We start from the raw sequence: 27,483 nt of genomic DNA on the forward strand, positions 1-27,483 counted from the left end.
CCCTGGGATGAATTAGCATTCCAACAAAAGTGCCCAGGGCCCGGAACAAGGAAAAATGGCTCCTTTATATAGTGTTTAAACAAAGACCCTTAGCTGGCATCTCCCATTGGACATAGCAAAAGTTAACATATAGGATTTTCGTACAATCAGAGTGCAGTTACATGAATACATTAAGGTACATTTAGGTCACATTTCACTAGCCCATTAGCCTTATCTTTAGCCTCATCTGTCCTTGCAGGGGTATCTCTTCTCTAGGGTTTATGGCCCACAAACTCCAGATCTCCAGTTAGAGCCCTTGGTCACTTTTGATCTCTCAGGCCTGAAGTCTTACTCTTTTGTTTATATTCCTGGGCCTCTCAAATTCCTTTCAATGCATGTCATGTACCTTTATTTCTACAAACTACATTTATATGCATACTAAATATGAAACTTTAAAAATCTTCTACCTCAATAGCCTCATGCTAGAGGACCTACAAATACTTAGAGAAGTGTTTTCTCTAGGAACTTCTATTGACCACTCTGTGCTCAATTTCTGGCAGAGTTGCTCAGAGGACCTAGAGATTCCTAGAGGGAACTTACTAATCAAATCCACAAATAATCAAAGCCTCAAAGGACAAAGCCACAAACGTGGAGGGTCACATATACAGTATATATAAATCCAATAAAGCAGCAAAAATGATGCATTTTGGCCAAAGCTAAATGTTACCCCAACTGTAAACAAGACCCGCATGGATTAGCTGTAAACTCTTTCAACAGCTGGACCCAGTCAAGGCTTCTGAAGCCAGCAGAAATGAGCCATACAGAAATGGAGCATGGGCAAGTCTTGTAGGATGTACACCTAGAAATAAACTTCTGCTAACAAAAACATAATTTTACCCAGTATAGCTTTGTCTTTGCATGGTCTGAAACAGTCAGCCCTCCATTTTTGTGGGGGTTAGGGGCTCAAAAACCCCATGAAAATGGAAAAACCATGAATAAATGGGGAAAGGCAGGAGAGGTGTGTGCACATGTGCTCCTTTTTCTCCTCCCCCTTCCTTTACCAGCTGAGGGAAGCTGGCTAAAGGGCAGGGAGAGGGAGGAGGGTGCACACATTTATTCCCTTTGGTTTTATAGAAAGCTGAGGATCTCCTAGGTCTCTCCTCTTTGAAATGTCTTAGATCCAGAAATGAAGATATGCTTAAAGATACAATACCTTCCTCTTTCTCCATTTCTCTGATTTTGGCTCTCTAGCCTTCCACCTTGTATTGCATCTCCTTTTTCTCCTATATACTGAAGCCTAACTCTGTAAGCAAGTCTCTCTGTCTTTTCTTCACCCCTATGATAAGCATTTTGCAATTTTATTTTCACTTTGTCTTTCCATTTACTTTTTTCACTAAAGTATCCTGTTTTGGAAACACCTACAATGTCATCTGTTGCTTGTACTTTGCCACCATCCTTTGGACCTCTGTGGATTGCATTCAATTTTTCTGAAGAAATTGGAAATGACTGTTACCTGGGGCCAAACCAAGGTGCATTCCTGACCCTCTAAGATTATTATGGAGGCACTGTTTTTTGACTGGTGAAAGGGGCTAAGGTCATCCTCCTCTTGATGTTTTTCCTGGGAAATAGACCATGTAGCTTCGCTGCTGGCCATGGTATCCTATCTGATGGGTGAAACCAGACTGCACTGACATTCACGTTTCCATATCCAAGCCAAATAATCTAATAGCAGGGAGGTAAATAGATATAGATATCAGATGAAACTTGCCAATAAAACTCTGTGATAGGTTCGCCTTAGGGTTGACATAAGAAGAGCCCTCCCTCCAATTCATCTGCCTTGGTCCAGGCCTCAGAGGGAGAGAAGAACCACTGGACCTCATCCCCTTTCCCTCCACCATTCCCTTCTCCTTTTGTTTCGTGTCTTTTAGATTGTAAGCCTGAGGGCAGGGAACTGTCTGATTAAAAATCATTGTAAGCCGCCCTGAGAGCCATTAGGGCTGAAGGGCGGGATATAAATACCTAAATAAATAAGTCAGTCAGTCAGTCAGTCAGAAATGCCTGGAAGGCACACAATATCAAAACATCAGATGTTTATAAAAATGTGTGCCCCAAGCAAATATGGTAACAGTTCTCTCCTCAGGACCATGATCCCAAGCAAACTCCCTCGCCTATAGCTATGGCCTTAAAAAAAAACAATGTAAGAGTCAAGCTTGAAGGCACATAGACACATGCATCCAAGCATCTTGTTGGGTTTGTTCATCAGTTCTAAGTACTTAAGCATTTGCAGCCTGAGATCAGCTGAAAAGACACTTAACTGGCAATTAAAGTTTTATCATTTCATTATATTTGCTTTTTCCTTTAAAGCAGCTGTTGCTTAAACTTTGGCCTGTTACAGACAGCCAAAATAAAGCTGCTTTGAGTCACAGTGGAGGTATGGTGTTTCAATGATGCATGCGTCCTAAGAGTCCAGAATTCGCACCAAAGCCACGCACCAGCCCTAAGGACTGGAGCATGGCTTTGGTGTGGCTTCTGGATTCTTAGGACGCATACATCATTGAAATACCATACCTCCACTGTGACTCGAAGCAGCTTTATTTTGGCTGTCTGTAACAGGCCTTTATGACCAATTTAAATAGGTTTACCTGTATATCGATTGTCTCTAATATTACTTGTATATTTGGTTAAATAATGCTGTGGTTATTCCCTCCTTGGGATTTTAAAGGGGAAGGGTTTTTTTAAAAAACAGTTTAAGGTTCATGACTAGAATCTTAGGGTGTGTTGACATTGTAGAAATAATGCAGTTTGACATCGTTTTGACTGCCATGGCGCCATGCTATGGAATCCTGGGATTTGGAGGTCTGTGAGGCATGAGTACGCGTTGGCAGAGGAGGCTAAAGTGCCTGTAGAACTACAAATGCCAGGATTCCATAGGATGGAGCTACAACATTGAAAGTGGTGTCAAACTGTATTTCTAGAGTGTAGATGTATCCTGAAAGTAAACTGAACCCGGCAATTTAATGACACAGTGCCTGGTAGACTTTGGCTCAGTAGCCTAGCTACTCCAAACAAACAATTAAACCAACTTCAGATACAATTCTTATCCAAGCAAGCAGTGCAGCTACTGAACAAGAATTGACCTTAACATAAAACAAATTCACCAAAATTAGCAAGCACAATTTCCAAACTATGTAGATCACATTTGTTCTGGCTGGCTGTTGTCCTAGCACAACATATCAAGATATTTGGAACACGGCTCAGAATGTTTTGCACATATTTAATTTGATATCACTAGGAACCTACAACTTTTTCTGTATCTAGGCAAACTGTTTTCTTTCTCTTGGGTCTTGTGATCACTTTCTGCCTTTTCCCCTCAGATGCCATATACAGTATGTAAGTCTTATATTTTAAAAACCAAAGCCAGTAGATCAGCTTTACTTTTGTATATTTTTAAATGAAGTTAATATTTAACCTGTAAAATATGATGCAGGTGGTATGCAAATCACTAACAATGTGTGAAGTACTATGACTACAGAAATAGAGCAGACATAATTAGGTGTGAAACAGAAATTAATTGCATGATAGAAAATAAGCAGAATAAAAGTGGCATAATTGTCACCTTTCAAAGTAACACACAAATACCCGATTTAGAAATTGAGGCTGGACCCCCCCCCCCCAAAAAAAAGCAACCTTGTTAAGCTTATGCTTTTTAGCTGCTGAAAATGACTTGTGTGCTTTATTCATTTTGGGTTTTGGCCAACATAGTAGTACTTTATACAATGATGTATAGCTTACCTTCTCTGTTTAAATAGTCATTTGAAGATCTTTCAATTTGTGTTTTTTTTAAAGTCTTGATTGTGAGAAGTAGAATGGAACAAGGACATTAATTAGTTCTCATGTAGTTCATAAAATCTTCCTATATCTCAGCTGCACATTTTTATGTTTCTTTGACTTTAAAAAGACACAAAGGCACTAATGGCTGATCCCACACATGCATGCATATGACTCAGTATTTTATCTCTTGGTAACATTAATAGTATCTTGCATTTGAACATTTGACTCTTTCTTTTGAGACAGAGATATAATTTGAACATTTTGTTTAATTTATGATAACTAATTCTGCATGCAGGTTATCACTCTGTGAGCTCTTTCACACATTGATCACAGTGTGATTCAAATTTAGCTGCTGTGACAAAATTTTGTGGAATCATGCTGGTTGTAGTTTGATGAGGGACTAGAGCTCTCTGCGAGAGACAGTATAGTGTAGCTGTTTGAGCACTGGACTATGACTCTAGAGACAAGGGTGTGATTCCCCATTTGGCCACAGAAACCCGCTAGGAGACCTTGAGTGAGTCACACATTCTTAGCAGAAAACAATGTAAGAGGGCCCTTTTGGGTCACCATGAGTTGGAAATGACTTGAAGGCACACAACAACAAACTGCTCTCTGGCAGAGTTTTAAATATTCCTCTAAACTGCAAATCCCACAATTCCACAGGATGTTGCCATGGCTGTTACAGTGGAATCGTAGAACTATAATTGTGTAGCGTGAAAGGGCCTCATATTGCAATCACTAAGTCATGGACTGCATACCACCATACCACTCTGTAAACACCTGATCTTGTCAGATTATGGATGGTAAACATGGTTGGACCATGACTAGATGGAAGACTACCAGGGAATACCAAGAGTTTCCAGGCAGGTCTGTGAAAGCATCTTGACTGAAACTCTAAACAGCTGCTGAGTCAGAGTTATAAATACTGAGCTATGTCGCTCAATGGCCTGATTCAGTGAAAGGCAACTTCCTATGTTCCTGTTTGCAAAATCACCCTAAAGTTTACACCAACTCAGAGTTTCCTTTCACATGTTATGTAGTGGGCACAACAACTGCACTGTTTTAGTCTTCTCTCTATGTTCTGTCTGTTTACTCCTGTTTTATATACTTGTTCCAAATTTAGCAATATCTGACATAGTCACATAAAATAACAGGATATAATATTAAGTACAAGATTCAGACTTATTAGCCACTCTTCTAGTACTGAGTAAGGCTTGAAGTGGTAAATAAAAACAAATAGAATAAAACAGCTACAAAGATAAGAATTAAACCAACTTTTAAGCCATTTTAGCCAACCTCAAGAAGATTGCTGAAATCAATTAGTCATGATCAATCCAGTGTGTATAGCCATGGATCTAAATGTATGTATTTGAAATGCTATTTTCTTTATTTAAAAAGCTGTTCTCTGTGTAGGAAACTTGTTTCCTATGTAGAATAAGAAACTGTGAAGATTCTTGCTTATCTAGTCTTCTATCCCTGTTGAAATTCATTTTGTTTGTTTTGGTTCAGCTTTCCAGACTCTTCAAATATTTCTGAATATTCTTTCTTTCCCTACTTGAGATTCAGCCGTCAGTACGTCTTGTTCTACAAAATCACCAAGAACATTTAACAGGACTAGAAATCTGGCTCACAGTTGTGTTTATTAACAGAAAAATATCTGAAGGAAGCAACGAATGACAGGCTCACCATACTTAGTATCAAAATGCATGGTGCAGCTAGCTACTTTTATCTCCTCAATACTTTTTGGTGGCTAAGCATTAGAAAAAATATACATTAGTAAAATTTCATAATTGGATATTACAATGTGATGTTTCTATTGTGCCTGCATGCTATTGGTTACATTACCTATTTGCCTTTGAAACTGAGTGTGAATGCCCAGTACTTGCTCACTCTGTTTCTGGTGTTCATGAACTTGAAATGAACTTTAGGTCAAGTACAACAATACAGAAGAGAATGCTCAGCTACAATTAAAAACATGCTGCCTATGTTGTATTTGTTTCAAATCCTGAGTTTCTGGTTTGTGTAAAGTGCTTTTATTTCATCCAGAACAGCAATGGTCCGTAGTGGCAAAAATGGAGGACTCCATCTGAAACAAATCTCATATTACAAACAAACAGGTGGATACCATCCCACAACATTACCAAGTGAAAGGAGTGGAATAAGAAGAGCTGCCAAAAAGTTTATCTTCAAAAGTAAGCCGATATAAAGTCGTGGGAATTAAGGGTGCTACAGTGTGCTTAACTGGTACTTTCCAAATATAAAATAGGAGGTTCCTCATCATACCTATGAAGAATAAAATCAAAATTGATTTTATTGAAGAGAAAGGGATTCGACATTAAGAAATTAAAATACTGGGTACAAGTTTATATAAATCAGTAATGGTGCACTTTTCGTAAAATCATAGAATTGGAGGGATCCCAATGCTATCTAATTTAGCCCCTATCAGCATTAGTCACAACTAAGCACATTTCAGAGGTGTCCGTTCATAGAGTCATAAAACTGCATTTATCATGCTTCTTTCTAGATTCATATTATCTATTGGGCTGTGGTCTCTATCAATCCACTGAGTCACCGAGATTGTCATTGGATTTATTTCTCTGGATGGCTTTGCTTTAGAAATAGGGTGATGAGTGAGGCAATAGCATATCAAAGGTGACCCCCCAACTTTGGAATTTCCTTTCCAGTGTCTGCTTTGATGTCATTTAGCACCAGACAAGCTTTTCTTCCCAGGAATTTGAACATTTAAAGTTGTCAAGGGTGATGGTTTATTTCTGCTGTATTCCCTTAAAGTTTATTGCAGGTTTGCACTGCTGCATTTTGTAGTCGTTTTATCCATTTTTCTTTATTATATAGTTGAGTCATAACAATAAAAAATATTTTATTTGTAGGCTGCCCTGGGAACAGCAGGGTTGAAGGTGAAGGTCTGCATTTAGCAAATAAAATAAATTGTTGCTTGTGTCTGAATGTTTTCAAATGTACTGTTCTGTCATGGTAACTATACTTTTGCTTTTTACAAGAAGAATAAAAATTGAGATTTCTCTCTATTTCAATTTTTTCCCATGCAGAGTCCCTCAATAAATAATCTTACTGACTGTGCCAAGCACCAAAGTCACATTATATATTACTGTTTCAGAATGAATTTATCTGTTTTGACTAGGCATGCTGAAAAGTATTCTTTAGTAGTTTTGAACAGTCCAACTAAGCTGACCCATAACATATAATATAAAATAACACAGCACACACAATTGTTGTCTTTCAGATAATAAACTGTTCTATGTGGGAAAAGACAAGAGGCAAATGCGCTTGGTAATTTTTTCTGATGAAGAAAAGAGAAAGGTTTTAGAAAATTGCCATGAAAACCATGCCAGTACACATCATGGCATATCAAGGACTCTAACCCTGGTGGAATCTCAGTATTATTGGACTTCAGTAACCAGCGATGTTAAACAGTGGGTATGGGTCATGTTGACATATCTTGTCTATGTTACTGAAATTGTGCCAGTATGAATATTGGCTAAGTGATTCTTTAAAACCCTCTCTATAGGTTGTGGTGCTCACTGTACTTAGAAGCTTTTCTCTTTCCTAATTGCACAGATTTTGCATCCAATATGTTTTGTTTCAAACTAGAGTTCAAACTAGCATTAAGGCCTGACTTGCTACATTAAATGTGTTGTGCCAATAGCTGCACTGGCATAATGTAAAGAAATAGTGACATATCAGCATTGAAAAGATATGGATGTCATGTTGTAGCCAGAATACGGATCCCTCCCACCCCCTTGCAGGACACCAGTTCTGTCTGGACAAACCATTGATCCAGTGACTGTTTGAAATAGTTTTCGTGGAAATCATCAGGATCTATCAATTTAATCAAGGCAGTCCTGTGAGCAGAGTCATCGATGTACCTTCTAGGAGCCTAATTATGCTAGTTAGCCTGGTTAGACTGCAAGCACATTTTATTTAGTTAAGAGGTTTTTAATACCACCCAATTGGCAAATTGCCCTTGGAGCAGTTTGTTGTTGTTGTTGATATGTGTTTCAAGTGGAGTTCAGCTTACTGCAACCCTTTTATAGAGTTTTTTTTTTTTTTTGCAAGATTTATTCAAGGAAGTTTGCCATTGCCATTGCTTTTTTTGGAGGTTAAGAGAGTGTGACATGCCAAAGGCTACCCAGTAGATTTCCATGGCTGAGCAGGGGTTCAGACCAACGCTCAAACCACATCATTACATTGTCTCTCAGGACAGTTTACCAATATAAATACCCATAACATGTATTTGTTGTACGGTCACTTCTCCTTTCTCGCGGAGTTGAGATCCATGGTCTTGAATATTCACGGAAGAGCAACCTTCGTTATTTTCAGTGGGGTGCGCCCCCACAGTGCATGCCCTGTGTGCGTTTGCTGGCGCATGCCCCATTCAAGCCTATGGGGCTTGAATATAGATGAATCTCTGCTCTGGCGGGGGGGGGGGGGGGTGTTCCAGAATGGATTCCCATGAAAATGGAGGGCCAACTGTAATTGTTACTCTTTATATAGAACTCTCTTTTCCTAGAGGTTTGCTATAGCATTACGTACTATCTCCAGGATAACTACCAAATGATTCAAACTACTAAAAAGTAGTTTGAACCTGGCTTATACATAGTGGTTATAATTAATCGAATAGGAGTTATTTAATTATGATTTACTGTTGGTGGTTTGCCCACCCTGGGTCTCTATAATACGGAAAGATATTATCAGAAAAACCAAGTTCCATTTCTGGATTTTATATTATTTTCAACAAATTGCTTCCATTGCATTTTGGAGTGCTCTTGTCTGTGAATAACTGTGTATTTAAAGATTATATATTAACTGTAACTTTCTGCTTTGGAGTGAGTCAACAGCATGTGGCCCTCTGTTCTGAACAAGTTGTCCAGTCATGGCTAAATTGGACCCAACCAGTAATCTCTTCACATTAGCCAACATGGCCTGGTAACATATGCTAGAACAGCTCTGGCTATTCTAGCATTCAGCAGCTGTGTTGCTTCTTTAAGGTTTTCAACAACTAAATAAAAGGTCTATTTGGCAATGTGAATGGACAAATTACAGTGCACCTGCGTCATACGTGGGTGCAATATACGCTGCTTTCAGCATATGCTGAAAGCAGTGCTGTTTCTTCTGGTGTCTTGCGCCGGAAGAAACAATGGTGTGTGAACCCATGGTGCACGTGTGCGCCACCGCCACACCCCACCATTAGCACGAGCCCATTACTTGTAATGGGGCTCGAGCATATGTGGGGGGTCCGGAACTGATCCCCCGCGCAAAACAAGGGTGCACTGTATAACAAGAAATTCAACTTGAATTGCATGTCTTCTTTTTTTCTCCCTGAGCCGTTGTTTTTTGTAACCCAAGATGTGGATTTGTGTGATATTTATAAGTGCTACTCATAAAAATTTCAACAGCATATCATGTGGTCCATCTGACTTCAACCACTTGTTAGAACAACTGATACTATCCAAGTAACTGTTTATGGAAAACTGAAACACATATGAGCAGGAGTAATACTAACAGTTATTTCATTACTTTCCTCTTCAGGTATATGCTTGTCAACACTGCCAGTTAGCAAAGAATACGACCTTTGCAGCCTCCAAATTCCACACTATTAAGGCAGAGGAGCCTTGGACTGTAATTATTATAGACTTAATGGGACCTTTCAGTGCCACCAGCAAAAATAATCTGTATGTCATGCTTCTGACAGATGTCTTCAGTAAGTGGGCTGTGGCTTTGCCACTCCATGAGCTTTCAGCAGCTGAAGTGACAAAGGCAATTATCAAGGCATCATTCTGTTATGGCCCACCTCAGAAGATTGCTATAGATCAGGGAGAAGAGTTTGTTCAACAGGTAAGTGGAGAGAGCTTTTCTAAAGAAAGGATTGTTTAACATCATTGGAGAGTGTGGGTGAAATCATGAGTGCTATGAACAGAGTATTGTACAGTACATTCTTTATATTTGAGATGGTTACCTGTAAAATCTTAAGAGGTTTACATTCCTAAGATGTTTACACCCCTGTGGAGCCTTTCATGGGCAAACTGGGTGGGAGGTCTTTGGCAACTTTAGTGCCATCCTGCCAGCATCTTTCCTTTTTTTTCTGGAGGAACAACAGATCAACTGGCCTTTGGGAGCTCTTGTATTATATCTAAACCTTATGGTTGATTTACCCATTTTTGGAATATTCTGTCACGCTAGCTAGATTGTGTCATTGAGAGTGACACTTTACAGTTTGTCACAGTGCAACACTTACACCCATTGCAAAGGTTGAAGTATTGCCAAAATTATTTCATGATGTTTCATAGGTACTTACAAAATACATGCAGCATTGCTGAAATTTCGTGGAATGGCACATGTAAACCCATTATTTGTATTGCCTGTTGAAAATAAGCACATCTTCGTCACTGTCATGTCTTAGAGAAGAGGTGGGCAGTTGTTCGGTGTTAGGGGGCCACACTGGCCTGGTAGGAAACCTCAGAGGGCACCACTACCACTGTGCTGTCACTGAAAAATTCATTTTGATCCCGAAGTGCCTATGGAAGTTTGGGAACACTTTTAGCATGTTTGGGCACTTTTAGGCCCAGGAATGACCTCTTTAGGAACAGGAAGTGCCCAAAAGGCAATTTCAGATTCACTTTCTGTTAGCTATAATAATAATCATCAATTTAAAAAAATATATTTTGGACCCTTGGGTCCACACAAATGGCTCTGGGGGTTCCTCTAGTATGTGGGCTGTACATTCCTCATCCCTGTTTTACAGTTATGAGAACAGTTTCCTATTCCTTATATTCCTTATGTTAATTAAGAAACAACAGTGATTATTAGTATCTGCTACAGACACCTGTTGTAACTGCACCTAGGGCAGTGATGGTGAACCTTTTGCAGACCGAGTTCCCAAACTGCAACCCCAACCCCACTTATTTATTGCAAAGTGCCACATCCCTCTGGCTTTCTAGTAATGAACTCTGGCAAATTCTGTGCTGGGGCAACAGCATGCGTGCCCACATAGAAGGCTCTGAGTGCCACCTCTGGCACGTGTGCCATAGGTTTGCCACCATTGACCTAGGTCTCTGTTGAACACTCCTATACTCACACAGATACACTATTACAAAGAACAGTTTCAGTTTATCAGGTAAAATAACAATATGGAGAGCTTTAAAAACAACAACTTTCTTTTCTTAAAGGTCAACTGTGAGCTGTTTCAACACTTTGGGACAAAGGAATTATTAATGCTGCATCCTCAAACTGATTGTGAAAATAAAATTGGCAAGACTGTCAGATCTTTCCTTCTGCGATACTGTACAGAGAACAAGAAAGACTGGGATGACCATTTACAAGCTATTGCTTATGCATTCAACTTGATTCCTTCAGTATGTATAGAGAAGACTTTATTTGTTGTATAAACTGGAGCTAATTATACATTTGTATCAGCACAAAAATAAACATGTTTTCTTTGTGTTCCTTCCCTTTTTAAATAGGAAACTAACCATAATACACCATATTTTGAAATGTTTAAACGGAACCCACACATGCCTCCACCTTTCAGTGAGATTCAGGAAGGAAGGAATGACTGCATGTTTGGTAGAATTGTTACTGCAGTAAAACAAGACAAGAGAACAGTGCAGGAAAGCACAGCTTCTAATTGCCAGGTAAATCTCTCTTCTTTTTAGGAAAAAGATAAAAAAAATACAGGAATGAATGGTATATCTCTGCCTATTTATATATTACAAATATAAATGTGTTCTTCATGCATTCATAATTGCAACTTTTAGAACTAAAAAGGATAATACTTTCTAAAAGTAGGCACAACATATTGGATTAAGCTTCACCCAAACCTCCAAAATACATGGAGAAAAACTTACCTCCTATGATCAGATTATTCAACACAGCACTAGGTTCCCTATGAAATGCACAGCAACAGGAACTATAGATGCAGTTGGTAAAGGCACATCAGCTTTATTCAGAACATTTTAAATGTGGAGAACAGAAAAGAATGATCACTGAGCCATGACCCATAGCTCAGATACACTACATTCTGCAGTGTCACAAACCTGTGGTTCAATAGTTACACAGCTGTTTGCTTTGTGGATTACGAAAGTGTGCAGCAATTGTCTTTCATCTGGAATATTATAATATTATGTTGGACCTAAATACCCTAAAGGAACCTAATCCCTTCTGATTTTGGAAGCTAATCAGGGTTGGTACTTGGATGGGAGATTGTCAACCAGGGGCTGCAGGCTATATTTGAGAGGAAGGAACTGGCAAAATCATTTCTGAGTATTCCTTGTAAAAGAAAAATGTATGAAATTCATGGGGTCACTATAAATTGACAGGCAAAGACACACACACACACGCACACACACTGGTTTCTTGGACTGACAGAAGCCCCTCGACAAATCATGCATCTGACTAATTTCTCCTTACCATGAAGCCCTCATGTGCCCTAAATATTTCTTCCAAAAGACTAGAAAACTGTTCAGATCAAGTTTCAAATGTCATGGAGTGCTAAGGTGGCAAGAGATAAAATTAAGGCATCATGTTACTTCTGCACAGGGGCTTCATGGTGGAGGGGTCATATTCCTCCAGGATGGGCTTTTTCCATCAGTGCAAGAATCCAATGGGATCCTAGCCAATGATTCCTAAATTCTAGATTCCCAGTCTTCTATAAAATTGCTGGTTAAAAAGCCTAAATTCAGCTATAGTTTGTTGAATTAACTGATCAGTAAATGTAATATTGCAAAAAGGAAGGCTGATAGAAAAACATGCAATACAGTCAAAGAACATAATGGACTGAGGGTCCTTGCAGATGTCACATGCACTGAAAAAGCACACTTGACTCCGAGGAACTGAACCTTTAAAAGTTGTAACAAGTTCTTTTTCTTCTTAGGATCTAAAGAAAATGCCTGTAGAAGAGCAGAGTGGAAAGAAGGGCCCTGTTAGGAAGAAGCCAAAGCAACTGAACCCATTTCTCCTTAAAGTGGGTCATGAAGTTTTTAGGCAAAGGAAAAACTGGTGGAAAGATGGCCGCTTCCAGTCTGAATGGGTTGGTCCTTGTATTATAGACTACCTCACTGAGAATGGCTGTGCAGTATTAAGAGATGCTGCAGGCTCAAGGCTGAAAAGACCTATTAAAATATCTCATCTGAAACCATATATAAGAGGATCAAACAAAGAAGGTAAAATACAGTTATCCTTTTATCTTTTTCCTTTTGTTAAATAAGAGAATGGAAAGTGAAGAGCTTTTCTTAAAAACAGCTTGATTTTCTTTAGTCTTAAAGGTGTGCAGTGCTTTTAGTATTCATATGTTCTTTCAACAGTATGTGGGTAAATTAAAAAAATCAAGGTTTCCTTCTCTGTATAATTGGGTTCCCATGTTCCTCTAATGGCATCTAAACATGCTGGTTCTCCATGTGTTGAAGTATACCCTTTGCTTGAATAGTGGGGATCATGTTGAGGATTAAGGAAGCTTTGTAAATACACCAGTTACTTTGGTTTGGCTGTAAAAATGTTTTGTGCATATTGTCCAAAAAGGGATGTCTGCTGAGAAGAAAACTACTGTTGTGAACAGAATAGAATTTTTTTAAAATTTTCTTATGCAATCACTGAATGCAAGGTTCAGGTGCAAAATGAGATATCAAGTACTTCCTCTCTCTTCTTCCCTTTACTCAAATTATTCTGCTGCAGCCATCTAGTGAAACTAATGAATAGCTGAATACCGCATATTGTTCAAAGCACCTGTGCTACATCCATCTCATAAAATATTCCACTCGCTTGTTCAGAGAATGAGTATCTTCATGACGTCAGTAAACAGTTCTGGCTTTTTTGTCCTAGCTGAAGGAAGATAATTGAAATATTTAATTTCTCTCTCCATTCTAGTCATGACAGGGTCAGCAATTTCATTTTCTTCAGTGCAATTTCGTTTCCTCTAAACCACTGCTGACTCATTGAGCATCGTATTTAGAAAGGAACCGACAGCTGCAGAGTTCAACAATCTGAGCTGGAACACAAAATGGGCCTGTAGTTGGAGGAAGTTTGATAGGAAGCACAACAGTTAATGGTCTCTTAAACACTTTTTCAAGCAATCCCTTCACATACACAAAAAATTAATTTAGGTTTTACATCAGATGCTTGAAATTAGAAATTCCATTCCTTCTGAACAGCTTTGCCCATGACCATCAGAAAGTGCCATAAGGATAGAGGTATACTTGTACTGGTAAATCTGCATTATTCTTCCTTGCTCTTGATTTGGATTTGTATGATGCAGGCCATTCTCATATTTTCCATTCATTTAACATCATTGTCCATCAAACTGGGATCTAGTTCATTGATTTTTCTTCCTGATAATGCCCAAGTGTGGGTAAAATTACCTCTAATCTAGATTTATTTACTTGTTGCAGATAACAACCAAGGTTGTCCAAATGCCATAGTGGCTGACCATGACTATGTCGGTTCAGCTGAAACAGTCACAGAGCAGAGCTCCAAAGATGTATTCTCCCCCAAAGGACTTCCTCCTCTTGTTCCTGATGCTGACTTACTAGAGAAGGACCTCGTAGTATCAGCATGTGAAAATAGTGCACTGCCTGAATTTACAGAACCCGACTCCATTGAAACAACTACTATGAACTCAGAGCAATGGTCTGCAACTGACTGGACTCTGCAAAATAAAGCTGAGGCTACTTGAACTAAATATAGAAAGACTTGAATTAGAGTACATGTTACAAATTAGTTTGAAGGACTCTTTGTTACATTTGACAAGAACGAAATATTGGATTCTTCTAGATTCATCTAGATGACTACACATAAAAACTATGTTTGCATGCAGTGGCACCTCCTTCCTCTCTCATCCTCCTGATTAGCCAAGAGACAATGGCCCCATACAGACAGCCAAACTAAAGCTGCTACAGGCAACTTTGGAGGTATGCAGTTAAGGAGAAGACCAGGACTCGTGGGCGGGGGGAAGGTGTTGCCATAGTCCATAAAAACATGCTTACCTTGACCAGGAACCCCATCCAGAAAACGGACTTCATCGAGTGTATTTACCTGATCCTGAAGGCTAAGGACAGTCTGGGGATTTTGTTGGTCTATCGTCCACCCCGTGGGCTAACAGACTCCCTAGCCGAGCTGACACAGCTGGTCTCGGAACTGGTGCTGGAGTCTCCCAGACTTCTTGTTCTGGGGGACCTCAACATCCCTTTTGAGGCCGGCTCACAAGATCTGACAGGTGCAGCTCGGGAGTTCATGGCTTCCATGATGGCCATGGGCCTGTCCCAGTTAGTCTCGGGCCCAATGCATTGCACTGGTAATACACTCTATGTCATCTTCAGTACGGATTGGGACAGTCCATGGGCAGAGGTATTACATACCTCTGCTCTATCATGAACGAACCATTTCCTGGTCGAGGTCCGACTTAAGGCAACTACCCAAATACCTCCCGGGGGTAGAGGACCTATTAGGATGGTCCACCTGATGGAACCCAAAAGGTTCCAAGAAGCCTTAGAGGGATCTATGGTTGGATCTGACGGCAATTCTGTACATCTGGGATAACGACCTCTCCAGGGCTATACACAGTATTGCTCCTAAGCGTCCTTTCTGGCCAGCTTCTAATAAGAAACCCTGGTATACAGAAGATCTCTGGGAAATGAAGTGGGCCGTGCAACAACTAGAGCGCAGCTGGCGGAGACACCAGCACTTATCCAACAAGACACTTCATCAGGTTCTTTTGAAGTCCTATGGAGTGGCAATAGGCGCAGCAAAGAATTCCTTCTATGCTACACGTATTGCGTCTGCAGAGTTGCATCCAGCAGAGCTGTTCAGGGTGGTCAGGGAGCTGACTCAGCTTCCTCCCACTCTGAACCCTATTTTAGAACCAACTAAGTCCTGCTATTAACAACTTCTTCGCAGATAAAATCTCTCGGACAAGGGCTGATCTTGACGCTTGGCATTTCAACAGAGACAATAGAAAAGGTGTCCAGAGCCTCTGTGGACCCCATTAAACTGGATCACTTTGAGTTTGTTGATACCGATGAAGTGGACAAGCTTCTTGGAAGTGTTAGGAAGATGACGTGCTCTCTCTATCCCTGTCCTTCTTGGCTGACCGCCCAGGGTGGTGATGCTGTAACATCATTATTGCAATGCATAATCAATGCATCTTTCAGGGAGGGAAAATTTCCATCTAGTTTAAAACTAGCAATAATTAAACTGTTGCTCAAAAAACCCTCCCTGGACCCCCTGGTAAGGAACAACTATAGACTGGTTTCATTATTGCCATTTTTAGGTAAGGTGATCGAGAGAGCGGTTGCCTTCCAACTCAACTCCAAGCAGTCTTGGATGAAACCGATTATCTGGACCCATTTCAAACTGGCTTCAGATTGGGATATGGAGTTGAGACTGCCATGGTCGCCTTAGTTGATGATCTCCGTCTGGACATCGACAGGGGAAGTGTGACCTTGTTGGTGCTTTTGGACATCTCAGCGGATTTCAATACCATTGACCACGGTATCTTTCTGGAACGCCTGAGGGAGCTGGGCATCGGGGGCACTGTGCTCTAGTGGTTCTGTTCCTACCTCTCGGGTAGGTTCCAGATGGTGCAGTTGGGGGACACTTGCTCCTCTAAGAGGGAACTGACATCTGGTGTCCCTCAGGGAGCTATTTTGTCCCCCACTTTAACATTTACATGAAACCACTGGGAGAGATCATCCGGAGGCATGGGGCTCGGTGTTATCAGTACGCTGATGACACCCAAATATGCTTCTCTGTGTCTCTGACTGCTGCAGTGTCTAAGGATGGCGTCTCTCCTCTGAATGCCTGTCTGGAGTTGGTAATGGGCTGGATGAGGGAAAACAAACTCAGTCTGAATCCAGAGAAAACAGAAGTACTGGTGATAGGTTCCCCAGGCCCAGTGAAGGAAATTTATCCACCTGTCCTGAATGGGGTCACACTTCCCCTGAAGGATGAAGTTCGCAGTTTAGGAGTACTTCTGGACTCAGCCCTGCAGTTGACATCTCAAGTAGATGCGATGGTCAGAAGTGCTTGCTATCAGCTTCGGTTGATACGTCAGCTGCGACCCTACCTGGGCCAAAGGGACCTTGAAATTGTGGTGCATGCTCTGGTAACCTCTCGCTTAGATTTCTGTAATGCGCTCTACATGGGGCTACCCTTGTACCAAGCCTGAAAGCTTCAGTTAGTACAAAACATGGCAGCCAGATTGGTCACCGGTGCATCCAGGTTTGACCATATAACACCTATCTTGAAAGATCTTCACTGGCTGCCCATTTGCTTCCAAGCGCAATACAAAGTGGTGATTATAATAATAATAATAATATGATTTATTTGTATACCGCTTTTCCTACGATCAAAGCGGTTTACAGCATACATATGCATATACAATAACAAAGCAAGTAACAAAAAAAACCAACAACTCTGCTTCTCTCCCCTCAAGATGGAGGTCGGGGGGAGGGCTCTTCAACTTGGCAGGCAGAGGCCTGTTGTTTCTTGCCTGCTTCTCTCTCCTCAAGATGGAGGTCGGGGGGAGGGCTCTTCAACTTGGCAGGCAGAGGCTATATTATGACCTATAAAGCCCTACATGGCTTGGTCCCGAGATACTTGAGGGACCGCATCTCCCCATATAATCCGGCCCGCACACTTAGAACATCCGGGAAGAACCTGTTGGAAATACCATCTTCCAGATATGTCTCCACATCCCAGATGGCCTTTTCTGTAGCAGCCCCGCGGATCTGGAATAGTCTTCCCGAGGAGCTCCGTCTTATGACCCCCTTGGAATCATTTAAAAAGAGACTTAAAACCTTTCTCTTTTGCCAAGCCTTCCCCTCTGTAGAATGAACAGTATTTTCGATGCGATTGATTCCCTGCCTTATCCTGCTGTATGTTGTCCATAGAGTTTGTAGAATTTTATATTGGAGTTTATTTATCATGTTTTTATGAGATTGTGTAATGGTTTTTAATTAGTCTGTAACTCCGATTCGATCCAATGGGAGAGGCGGGGAAACACAAATAAAATTTATTATTATTATTATTATTATTATTATTATTATTATTATTATTCTGTTTAAATGACACACACATCTTAAGAGCCCAGAAGCTGCGCCAAAGCTGTGCTCCAGTCCTTAGGGCTGGATCGTGGCTTTGGTGCGGCTTCCGGACTCTTAGGATGCATGCATCATTTAAACAGCATACCTCCAAAGTGGCCCAAAGCAGCTTTATTTTGGCCTGTCTGTATGGGGCCAATGCTTATTATTTCATTTTTTCTAACTGTGGATATCCAAACCAGAGAAATGGTGACCATTTTGAAATAAAACTTAACCCAGAGTGGATATAAAATCTTAAGTGGCAAGCATTCTGGTCAATTTGCATCAGTCCTATCATTATCAAATATAATCACTCAAGTTTCATGCAGATTCACTACAGTGATTGTTAAACTGTATAGCATATGGGGTTTGCACATTGAAGTTTAGAGGGTTGGTCTCTGGCACCTTTAGCCAAACTGGTGGCACTATAAGAACCTGGAACCTGCCCTCTCAAAAAAGAAAAAAATCAAATAGAATCAATAATAGTATTGGTTTAGTAGTTTGCTATACTAGTAAGAAAGGGCTCATGTTAACCAATTTGTTATACGTTCCCAATACTCATGGCCCCTCAGCAAATCTCATGTTTAGACCAACAGACTATCTCTTACTGTTAGTGCTACATCGTGTCCACAGGAGCGGTGATGAGGCTTATCTCAGAGGTAAATTTAGATTATTTTTAGGACATACTGTTTACTTCTTCTGTGTTGTACATAGAGTCACTGAAGGTTTAGAACAGCTGGATATGGAATATACACAACACCTGTCAATAAAGTTCTTTTGATATGTTTTAGAATGCTGGAAACAGGCCATTAAGCACTGATGCTTGCAGCTTTACTCATTCTAAACTGCATTTTTATTTCTTGATCCACATGATGAGAACCTTCTGTGTGACTTTTTTCACAGTGTTTCCTGGGCTAATTCAGGAAGTGTTCCAAAGTGATTAAGGATGTTAAGAATGTTGCTATTGTTGTGTGCCTTCAAGTAGTTTTCCACTTATGGTGACCCTATCATGGGGTTTTCTTGGCAATTTTTTCAGAGGGACTTTGTCATTGCCATCCTCTGAGAAAATATTATTTACCCAAGGTCACCGAGTGGGTTTACATGGCCAAGCCAAGATTCAAACCCTGGGCTCCATAATTTAGTGCTCAAACCACTGGCTTGCTATACATAAAAAACCCTATGAGACATTGTGTAAATAATAATAATAATAATAATAATAATAATAATAATAATAGTTTTTTTATTTTAGTTTCAGCTTCTTCCTTCTTCAGAGGCTGAAAGGAGAAGATATGAGTTAGTGGAATTATCGTTGTTTGCTAGTCATACAATGTCAAGGTCAAATTTGCAGAATTCAGAACCTGCAGCTATATAGATGGTGAAACAATGGCATTGCAGAAGAGAGAATTCCCCAGCTGTAAGCCATGTTAATGACATAACTAGAAAATAGTTCTTTCAGTAGCAAAATACTGTTCAAAAGCATCAGATTCTGTAATTTATAGTTTTAGCTGTCCTTACAGCTGGATGATGATGATGATGATGATGATGATGATGATGATGATGATGATGATGATGATAATAATTTATTTATACAGTATTCTGCCCAATCACGAAGAATCAAAGCAGGTTACAACAGCAAAGAAAATGCATAACAATTAACAATAACAACAATAATATAACAAATCACAATAGCAATAAATAGCAAAAAAGAAAAAATACATAGCAAGCAACAACAACAACAACAAAAAGAACAATGAAAAATGTCTGGCAATTAACATAGCAAATCAGAAATTCAAAATTAATCTCCTTAACAATAAAATAATAACACAGAAAGAATCAAAATTGAATCATGAAGAATACAAAGTACAAAAATAAAATAAAATAACATGGTACAGTGGGCCCTTGCCTTACACGGGGCATCCATTCCGGATCCCCCCCGCGTAAGGTGAATTCCGCCTATGCTGCAGCCCCATTTATTTGAATGGGGCTCGTGCACGGCGGTGCAGGAGTGAGCGGCGGCGCAACGGGTGTGCACCCCATTCGTTTGAATGGGACTAGGCAGTGGTGTAGCACCTTCTGAAAGCCATTTTGCTTACCCTTCTGAGTTTCTACAGTTTCAGGTCAATGATAGTGATTCAGACCTCGAAATGAAGATCAAGCTGGAGGAATCATTTGACTCTGAGAGCAAGACAGAGTACTTGAATTATGTGAAGAGTCCAAAGCTCCAATGGAAGTCCTAGAGCAGGGGTAGGCAACCTGCAGCCCGCGGGCCAGATGCGGCCTGGCGAGGCCTTGGGACCGGCCCCAGCCCGGTCCTGCCGCCGATTGCCACCGGGGCCTTTGGCCTCTTGCACGCAGGGGCAATTGTCTATCGAAGCCTCAGAAACATGCATTTATATTAACATTTTTTTAAAAATCAGCAAATTTTTTTGCGTGTCCTCCACTTTTTAAAAAAAGTGTCCACATTTGAAAATTTTGTCCTACATTTGTCCCGGTTTATTTATTTATTTAATTTATTTAATTTATTTAATTATTTATTTTTTGGCTTCGGCCTCCCAGTTGTCTGAGGGACAGCAACCCGGCCCCCGGCTCAAAAAGGTTGCTTACCCCTGTCCTAGAGTATCCAGAAGTACCCAGTGGAAAGAATCACAAACGCTGAAATCAGGAGGTTGGTATTAAATCCAAGGGCCCATGGAAGAAGTGCCAATTTCTTTCTGTATTTCTCCCCTATTGCAGCATCTCTGTCAGGATCCAATGTATCCTTATCCAGTTAATTAAAAATATAATAATGTTAACAAAAATTATCAAAGCACCTTGCAGGATGTGATGTGATAAAATTATAAGGGAGTTGCAGATTCCCCCATCATGTATTCCTGGCAGATGTAACACAGCCATTGTAATATCAGCTGGGAGTTGTTTTCCAACAACCTCTTCAGGGCCACAGTTTGCCCCACCTGTCTTAGAAGAGAGGCAGATGAATCATGAGTCAACTGATGGGTCCATCTATCCTGAATAGCCATGGCTTTATTCTGTCCTAGCCCTACAGCCAATTTGGTCTAGCCTGAAAAACCCACAAAAAACTAATTTGCTCTAATGTTTGAATGTTTGAATGTTCTTGATGGTCGTTGTTAAACTGCCAGTACCAAGATTCCATGGGAAGTTGCCATTGCATTTTCCCTCTATAACTGTAACTAGTACTGTATATAAAAAGTCCCTTGGACCCATTTAAACAAATAGGCATGGATTTAGTGGAAATCTCTGATAGCTCTTGCCACCTTTTTGTTTTAATCCCATAGGTTTCTTAAGTCCTATATGAAGTTTGGAGTTCCCTTATTCCAGAATTGATATGTTCTGGATTCCCAAAACAATTAATAAATCTATTAAATCAATAGAGGTTTTACCCAGAAGCATATCTGACTATAACCCAGTTATTATGACCTTCTTTTCCCAAACAAGAAATTTCAGTTGGAGAGTCACAGATTATTTAATTCAGAATAAAGATATAACTGAATAAAACCAAAGACGCTATGCTATTATATTTTAAAGAAAACACGATACAAGAGACTAAAAAGATAATGATGAAGAAATCAAATCAGAAAGAGAGTTTAGTTTATCTATAGATCTCTTAAGGTTATAAACCTTAAGAGATCTGTAGATATAAGAAAAAATAATAACAAAAAGAAATGGGAGTTAAAATTGGCTCCTTGAATGTTAGAAGAATGAATAATGATATGTTATTTATTGTGTAAATTCTGCCACCTGGTGGAGTATTTAACCCAAGGGGATGCAATGGAAGACATGTATTCATGTAATGATCTAGTTCTCACTGAGTGGTAAATGTCAGTGGCCAATACCGTATTTTTAAGCTACATGTAAGCCAGTTGGCAGTGGTCACATGTTTGTTTCTCTATAGGGGGAAACATCATTCCACATAAAAAAGTAAATGAAAAGCAGAAGAGTTCTGTCCAGTTGCTCTGCATAATGCTCTGTTTCCCTCCTTATGTTGGGTACAGATAAATATTGGATCATGAGAGTATACCCACATCCTGCAAGACTGCCGCACTGCAAGGAGCTTGCCCACCTCAGAGACAACTAGGCCCACACCACTGAGGACTCCTTCTGGACACCTCTGTGTCAGAGGACAGGATTGTATTGACAAGGCATACTGTTGCATTAGTTTTAATAATCCACCTTTAGAGTTGGAAACAGGTTTCCTTAGAAAGAAATCCTAATTTCTACAGTAGCTTAGAAATGTTTTCTGTGTTAAATGGCAGCAAGGCAATAAGTAACTGAGAGCCAGCATGGTGTAGTGGTTTGAATGTTGAACTAAGATTCAGTAGACCAGGGTTCAAATCTCTGCTCAGTCATGGAAACCCACTGACTTTGGGCAAGTCACAGTCTCTCAGTCATAGGGAAAGGCAGAGGCAAACCACCTCTGAATGTGTGTTGCCAAAACAAAACACAATGATAGGTCACCTAAAGGCTCACACAGGGCAGTGGCGGTGGCGGCAGTGGCAGAGGAGGAGGAGGCATACTTTCTTGCTGGTTTCTTCCTTATTGTATGTGGTAACAAACTTGCAGACAGTATTCGGAAGAGCAGCAAATTCCACTACACTAATGTGTACACTTTGGCGACTTTCTCTGGTTACCCTTTTATTGTGGTATTTTCCACTGAGAGAGTACCAATAGTTGGCAGGGCTCTATGGAGCAGTTGCACATCACATGTTACTTTGAGAAGATCCTCACAGTTTTAAATAAGAAGTGCAAACACTTCTGGAGAGCAGTCCAGAAGTGGGTGATACGGAAAGTGGGTGATATGTTTCTCTAGTGAGCCCACCAGGCCCAAGTGCTGCCTCCTTGCTAATGTATAGCTACAGACTTTCTGCATCCATACCATTGAGTGACGGCAGTGCCTGTGCTCGCCTCTCAAGGAAGCAAACATCTTTGGGTATGTATGTTTCTATTTTGACAGTGGAGTATTATTGGATTACATATTACATATATTAATTCTATACAAACACTTGAAGTAAGTAACCACATCAGCGAATAGTGTTTTGCAAATATTCTTGGGTTGTTAGATTACTGACAGAGGTGTCACGAGGGGTGTGTGAGTTGGTGGGGGTGACACTCGGTTGGGCCTTCCACCTGCTGTGGTGTGTGTGTGATCCTGCTCCACTGGTAGGCCCTTCCATGTTTGGTGGGTCTGGTGGCTGGGCAGAAAGGGAAGGTGCTAGCAGCAGCAATGGAACCATGGACTCTTTCCTTTCCTGTCATCATTGCTTCCCTTTCCTGCCTGGCCAGCTGCCAGGCAATAGCAGCAGATCACTGCAGTCACCAGTGCCCACCACTTAGTTGGCTCCCTCGGCTGAGAGAGACATAGCCGTGGAGAAGCTTGAATGGGTGGGCACCGGTGTCAGCAATGAGCTTCCAGCTGCACTGCCAGTGCCAGTCCCTTTTTCTCCGCTGCCTTGGCTCTCTCAGCCAAGGAAACCAAGCCAGAAGAAAAGCCCAAACCCTGCCTTCCCTTCCATCCCCTTGCACTCCATGGCTAACCCCCTTTTCTGGGTCTGGGCAGCCAGGGTAGGGTAGGTTGCCATCACTTGGCAGGCATTTCTGGGTTGGGCAGCAGATGGCTAGCCAGAGTGGTGAAGGGTATGTGAGGGGCAGTTTGCCACCCCTCAGCAGCTCTTTCCAAGCAACTGCACCAGGTGACGCCAACCGTAGTGACACCACTGACTGCTGTTCAAGAAATGTACATCTATTGTGGTATAACCACACATCTACGAGATCAGTCAACACTTTGAAAGTTGAGAGAAGCATATTTCTCCCCCTACCAATGCAAATAAGCCTGTTGAGCAATGTGCAAGTTTCCAGGAAGCTACTAAACCGGCTCTGTTTCTCAAACAGTAATTTCACAAGCTCTAGAGAAAATGAGTATTTTTGCAAGAGGAGCTAGAATAATCTCTCTTCAATAAACAGATTGTTTCCACTTGATGATTCCACTTTATGTAATTCCTTCCTTAAACCAAACTTATTATAGTGTGAAATAGCCTGTGTGTGCTAGACAGAAAATTCTTGCAGCCTTTAAGCAAACAGATTAAACGTATTGGTTTAGGTCACATAAAAAGCCATGAGTTCATAGGCCTTTAATTTCAAATTTCAACATACAGGTGAAATCCAGCAACAAATTTTTGAAAGTTTGTGGGGACGGGGTGGGGAGAAAACCTGAATATTTGGCTAAGAAAGGTAAAAAAAAAGAGAGAGAAAAAAAAGGAGAGACCCTCTAAACTTGTTCTTGCTTAATTTGCAAAACATTCTTTTTAAAGTTTTAAATATTTAAAAGCACAAGCAGTTTGCATGCAAGTCAATGGAAGGAGCAACTTCTACATGTAATTCCGAGTATTAGGATTGATGTTAAGCAGCTTTGAGGGGGTAATTCAAATTGGCTAACAGTTGCTATTACCTGGGAAGGATCAGTGGGGGTCAAATCAGGCTTGGCCCCGCCACAACAACCTTAATAGCAGACCACATTGTCATAAGTACCACTCAGCATCAACAGATGAACCCAAACAACCATGAAGCATTATAACAGCTACCTAACATATATTGCTGCAGCACGGTTATAATACTTGAAGTAAGTAACCACATCAGCGAATAGTGTGCATGTGTTATTTGTCATGTAGTAACTTTTATAGCCATTGGTATCAAGCGCTGATTTCAATCATGATTTTTCCATTGAAAAAAAATCAATTTTCTATTCCATAACAGAGCATTAGAAAACCTTTGGAAATGTATTTGTGTGCTCTTTGCAAATAATATCAGTTTGTGTATAGAGGGTTTTTTGTTTTGTTTTGTTTTTTGCATAATTTATTTTTTTAGTCATGGCAACAATGAAGAGCCGTGCACTTAGACCAAAACAAATTAGCAGTTGTCCAAACTGCAAATTCCAAATGGGAATGGCCCAGCTGAAACTCACCTGGAAATGATAGTAGATATTTTAAAAGGTTGATTCATTTTGGTTGTCATTAAAGTTGCAGTACCCAATTTCAAGCCAAGGGTGGAAAATGGGAAGCTTCCTAGAAGCACAAATGTGGTTTGTCAGGAAACAATGACTTTGTCACAGCTTTTGTGGTTGCTGTCCAAGTTGTCAGTTTCTAGTTGAAGTTCCAAGTTTTGGGGGAGGGGTCATCTTGGAAGTAAATGCGGGGTGTGTGTGTGTGTGTATTGCCATCACTCAAAAAGGTATTTTTAAATGGCTAGGAAACTGGAAAAGGCTCTTTTAGTCAGTACTGTTCAGATTCCTGAGCAAGGAAGGAGAAAACTAAAGCACTTCTGCTAGGATTCTTTAGGTTTAAAATAGTGGGAAAATGAAAGACAGTTGGTAAGCTTTCTGGTGGGGAAAAAAGGGGGGCAGGAAAATAGGAGGTATCACAGACCCCTTTTCAGCATACTAGACACGGACCTAATAAGCATCACATATGCTTCAATAAAATACAGAAGACTATCTAAGGCAGGGGTGGGTAACTGGAGGCAGGGGCTACTCCTCTCCCAGTCCACCCCTCCAGGGTACAACCCCCATCAAACCAAAATACCTCTATTTTCCCCTGAAGACCTTCTCAAAATGACACAGGAAGGTGCATCCCTTCCTGTTGCCATTTTGAAAGATTGCAGGGGGGAATGGAAGCTTTTTCTCTGTTAACCTAGGAATAGCAACAGCAAGTATAGGCACCTCTCTTCCTGTTGCCATTTGGAAACTGACTGTAGAAGGAAAGGAAGGCATTTGAAGATCGTGTAGGGTTCTAGGGTGACTGTAGAAATAAGTGGCGGGTGTTTTTGGCATGTGTTTTCACGTTTTGGTGTGTTCTATATGATTTTAGGACAGTGAGTGCCCAGAAATGGGCCAAAAAAACTTTTTAATGGGAGGGGGGACCTTCAGGTGTGACAAAGGTGGGCTCTAGAGGCCACATGTGGCCTGTGGGTGCACTTTCCTAACTCCTGCTCTAAGGCATTGTTTTTGAGATCCCAAGGCAGGAGACCAGGGGAAGGCCAAGACACAGATCCCAAGATTTCTGAAGAAAGGGCTGGAAAATAGGTTTATCAGATTAATCAGGTTAAAAGAGGATGGAAGGTGGAAGAACAGGAGCCTCCACCTTTTTGGGATATTAGATATATGGCACTGGGTATAGTTAAGCTGCTATAGCAGTAAACATAATCTTCTCCCTTCCCAAATGTTTTCTTGTAGAACATTATTAGCTGTAGACTTGCAATAGGAAGGCTTAACGGATTAAAAACTTGCATGATACAGAGAATCTGTAGCCCTAATTACAGCCTTATTATCGCAAGACTGAATATTACTGCATTGTTGGCAAGTGACAGCCCACAGGCCAAGTCCAGATTTATATGGGGCCTTTAAGATCTTAGAATCATAGAGTTGGAACTGACCACAAAGGCCATCCTGTAGACAGTCCTATGGGATGGTCATCCAGTCTCTGTATAAAGATCTCCAAAGAAGGAGACTCCGGCCTGTTACAGACTGCCAAAATAAAGCTGCTTCGGGTCTCTGGAGGTATGCTGTTTAAATGATGCTTGCATCCTAAGAATCCGGAAGCTGCACCAAAGCTGCACTCCAGTGCTTAGGAATGGAGTGTGGCTTTGGCGTGACCTCCAGACTCTTAGGACCCATGCATCATTTAAACAGCATACCTCCAAAGAGACCCAAAGCAGCTTTATTTTCGCAGTCTGTAACAGGCCTAAGTCACAATCTGAGACAGTGTATTCCACTATCAAACAGTTCATACTGTTAGGACGTTCTTCCTAATGTTGAGTTGGAATCTCTTCCTATAGCTCTTTTCCTGTAGCTCTTGATCCACTGCTCCGGGTCTTATTCTCTGGAACAGCAGAAAACAAGCTTGCTCCATCTTCAATATGACATCCTTTCAAATATTTAAACAGGGTTATCACATCACCTCTTAACTGTCTTTTTCAGGCTAAACATACTCAGATCCCTAAGTCTCTCCTTATGGTTTCCAGACTTTTCACCATTTTGGTGCCCCCCCCCCCCCCCGGTGCATGCTTCAATTGTCAAATATTTTTCTTGAACTGTGGTGCCCAGAACAGGACACAGTTTTCCAGGTGAGGCCTGACCAAAACTAATAGAGTGGTATTATTGCTTCCCTCGATCTAGATACTATACTTCTATTGATGCAACCTAGAATTGCATTGGCTTTTTTAGCTGCTGCATCACACTGTTAACTAATGTCCAGTGTAGTCTACTAAGACCCCTAGATCCCTTTCACATGTACTGTTATCAAGCCTGATGTCCCCTATTCTATATCTGTACATTTTCCTTTTTCTCCTTGTTGAAATTCATTTTGTTAGTTTTGGCCCAGCTTTCTAACCTATTAAGGTCATTTTGCATTTTGATCCTCTCCTTTGCTGTATTAGCCACTCCTCCTAATTTGATGTCATCTACAAATTTTATAAGTATGCCATTTATTCTTTTATCCAAGTCATTGATGAAGATGTTGAATAGAACTGGGCCCAGGACAGAACCCTGTGGTATGAAGAGGAGTCG

The 27,483-nt window shown here is 40.7% G+C and overlaps 1 protein-coding gene across 1 annotated transcript; it reads left to right on the plus strand.

Annotated features, from left to right (window-relative positions):
- Window positions 1-3,673: 3,673 nt before the first annotated feature.
- Window positions 3,674-15,656, plus strand: GIN1 (gypsy retrotransposon integrase 1). Its single transcript, XM_042448456.1, has 7 exons — window positions 3,674-6,002; window positions 7,070-7,263; window positions 9,376-9,681; window positions 11,013-11,198; window positions 11,307-11,477; window positions 12,716-13,004; window positions 14,226-15,656. The coding sequence occupies exons 1-7, from the start codon at window positions 5,864-5,866 to the stop codon at window positions 14,507-14,509; spliced, it is 1,569 nt and encodes a 522-aa protein (XP_042304390.1). The 5' UTR covers window positions 3,674-5,863; the 3' UTR covers window positions 14,510-15,656.
- Window positions 15,657-27,483: the final 11,827 nt, after the last annotated feature.

The sequence above is a fragment of the Sceloporus undulatus genome, chromosome 2, assembly GCF_019175285.1.
Source record: "Sceloporus undulatus isolate JIND9_A2432 ecotype Alabama chromosome 2, SceUnd_v1.1, whole genome shotgun sequence".
In the NCBI taxonomy this organism is placed as follows: Eukaryota; Metazoa; Chordata; class Lepidosauria; order Squamata; family Phrynosomatidae; genus Sceloporus; species Sceloporus undulatus.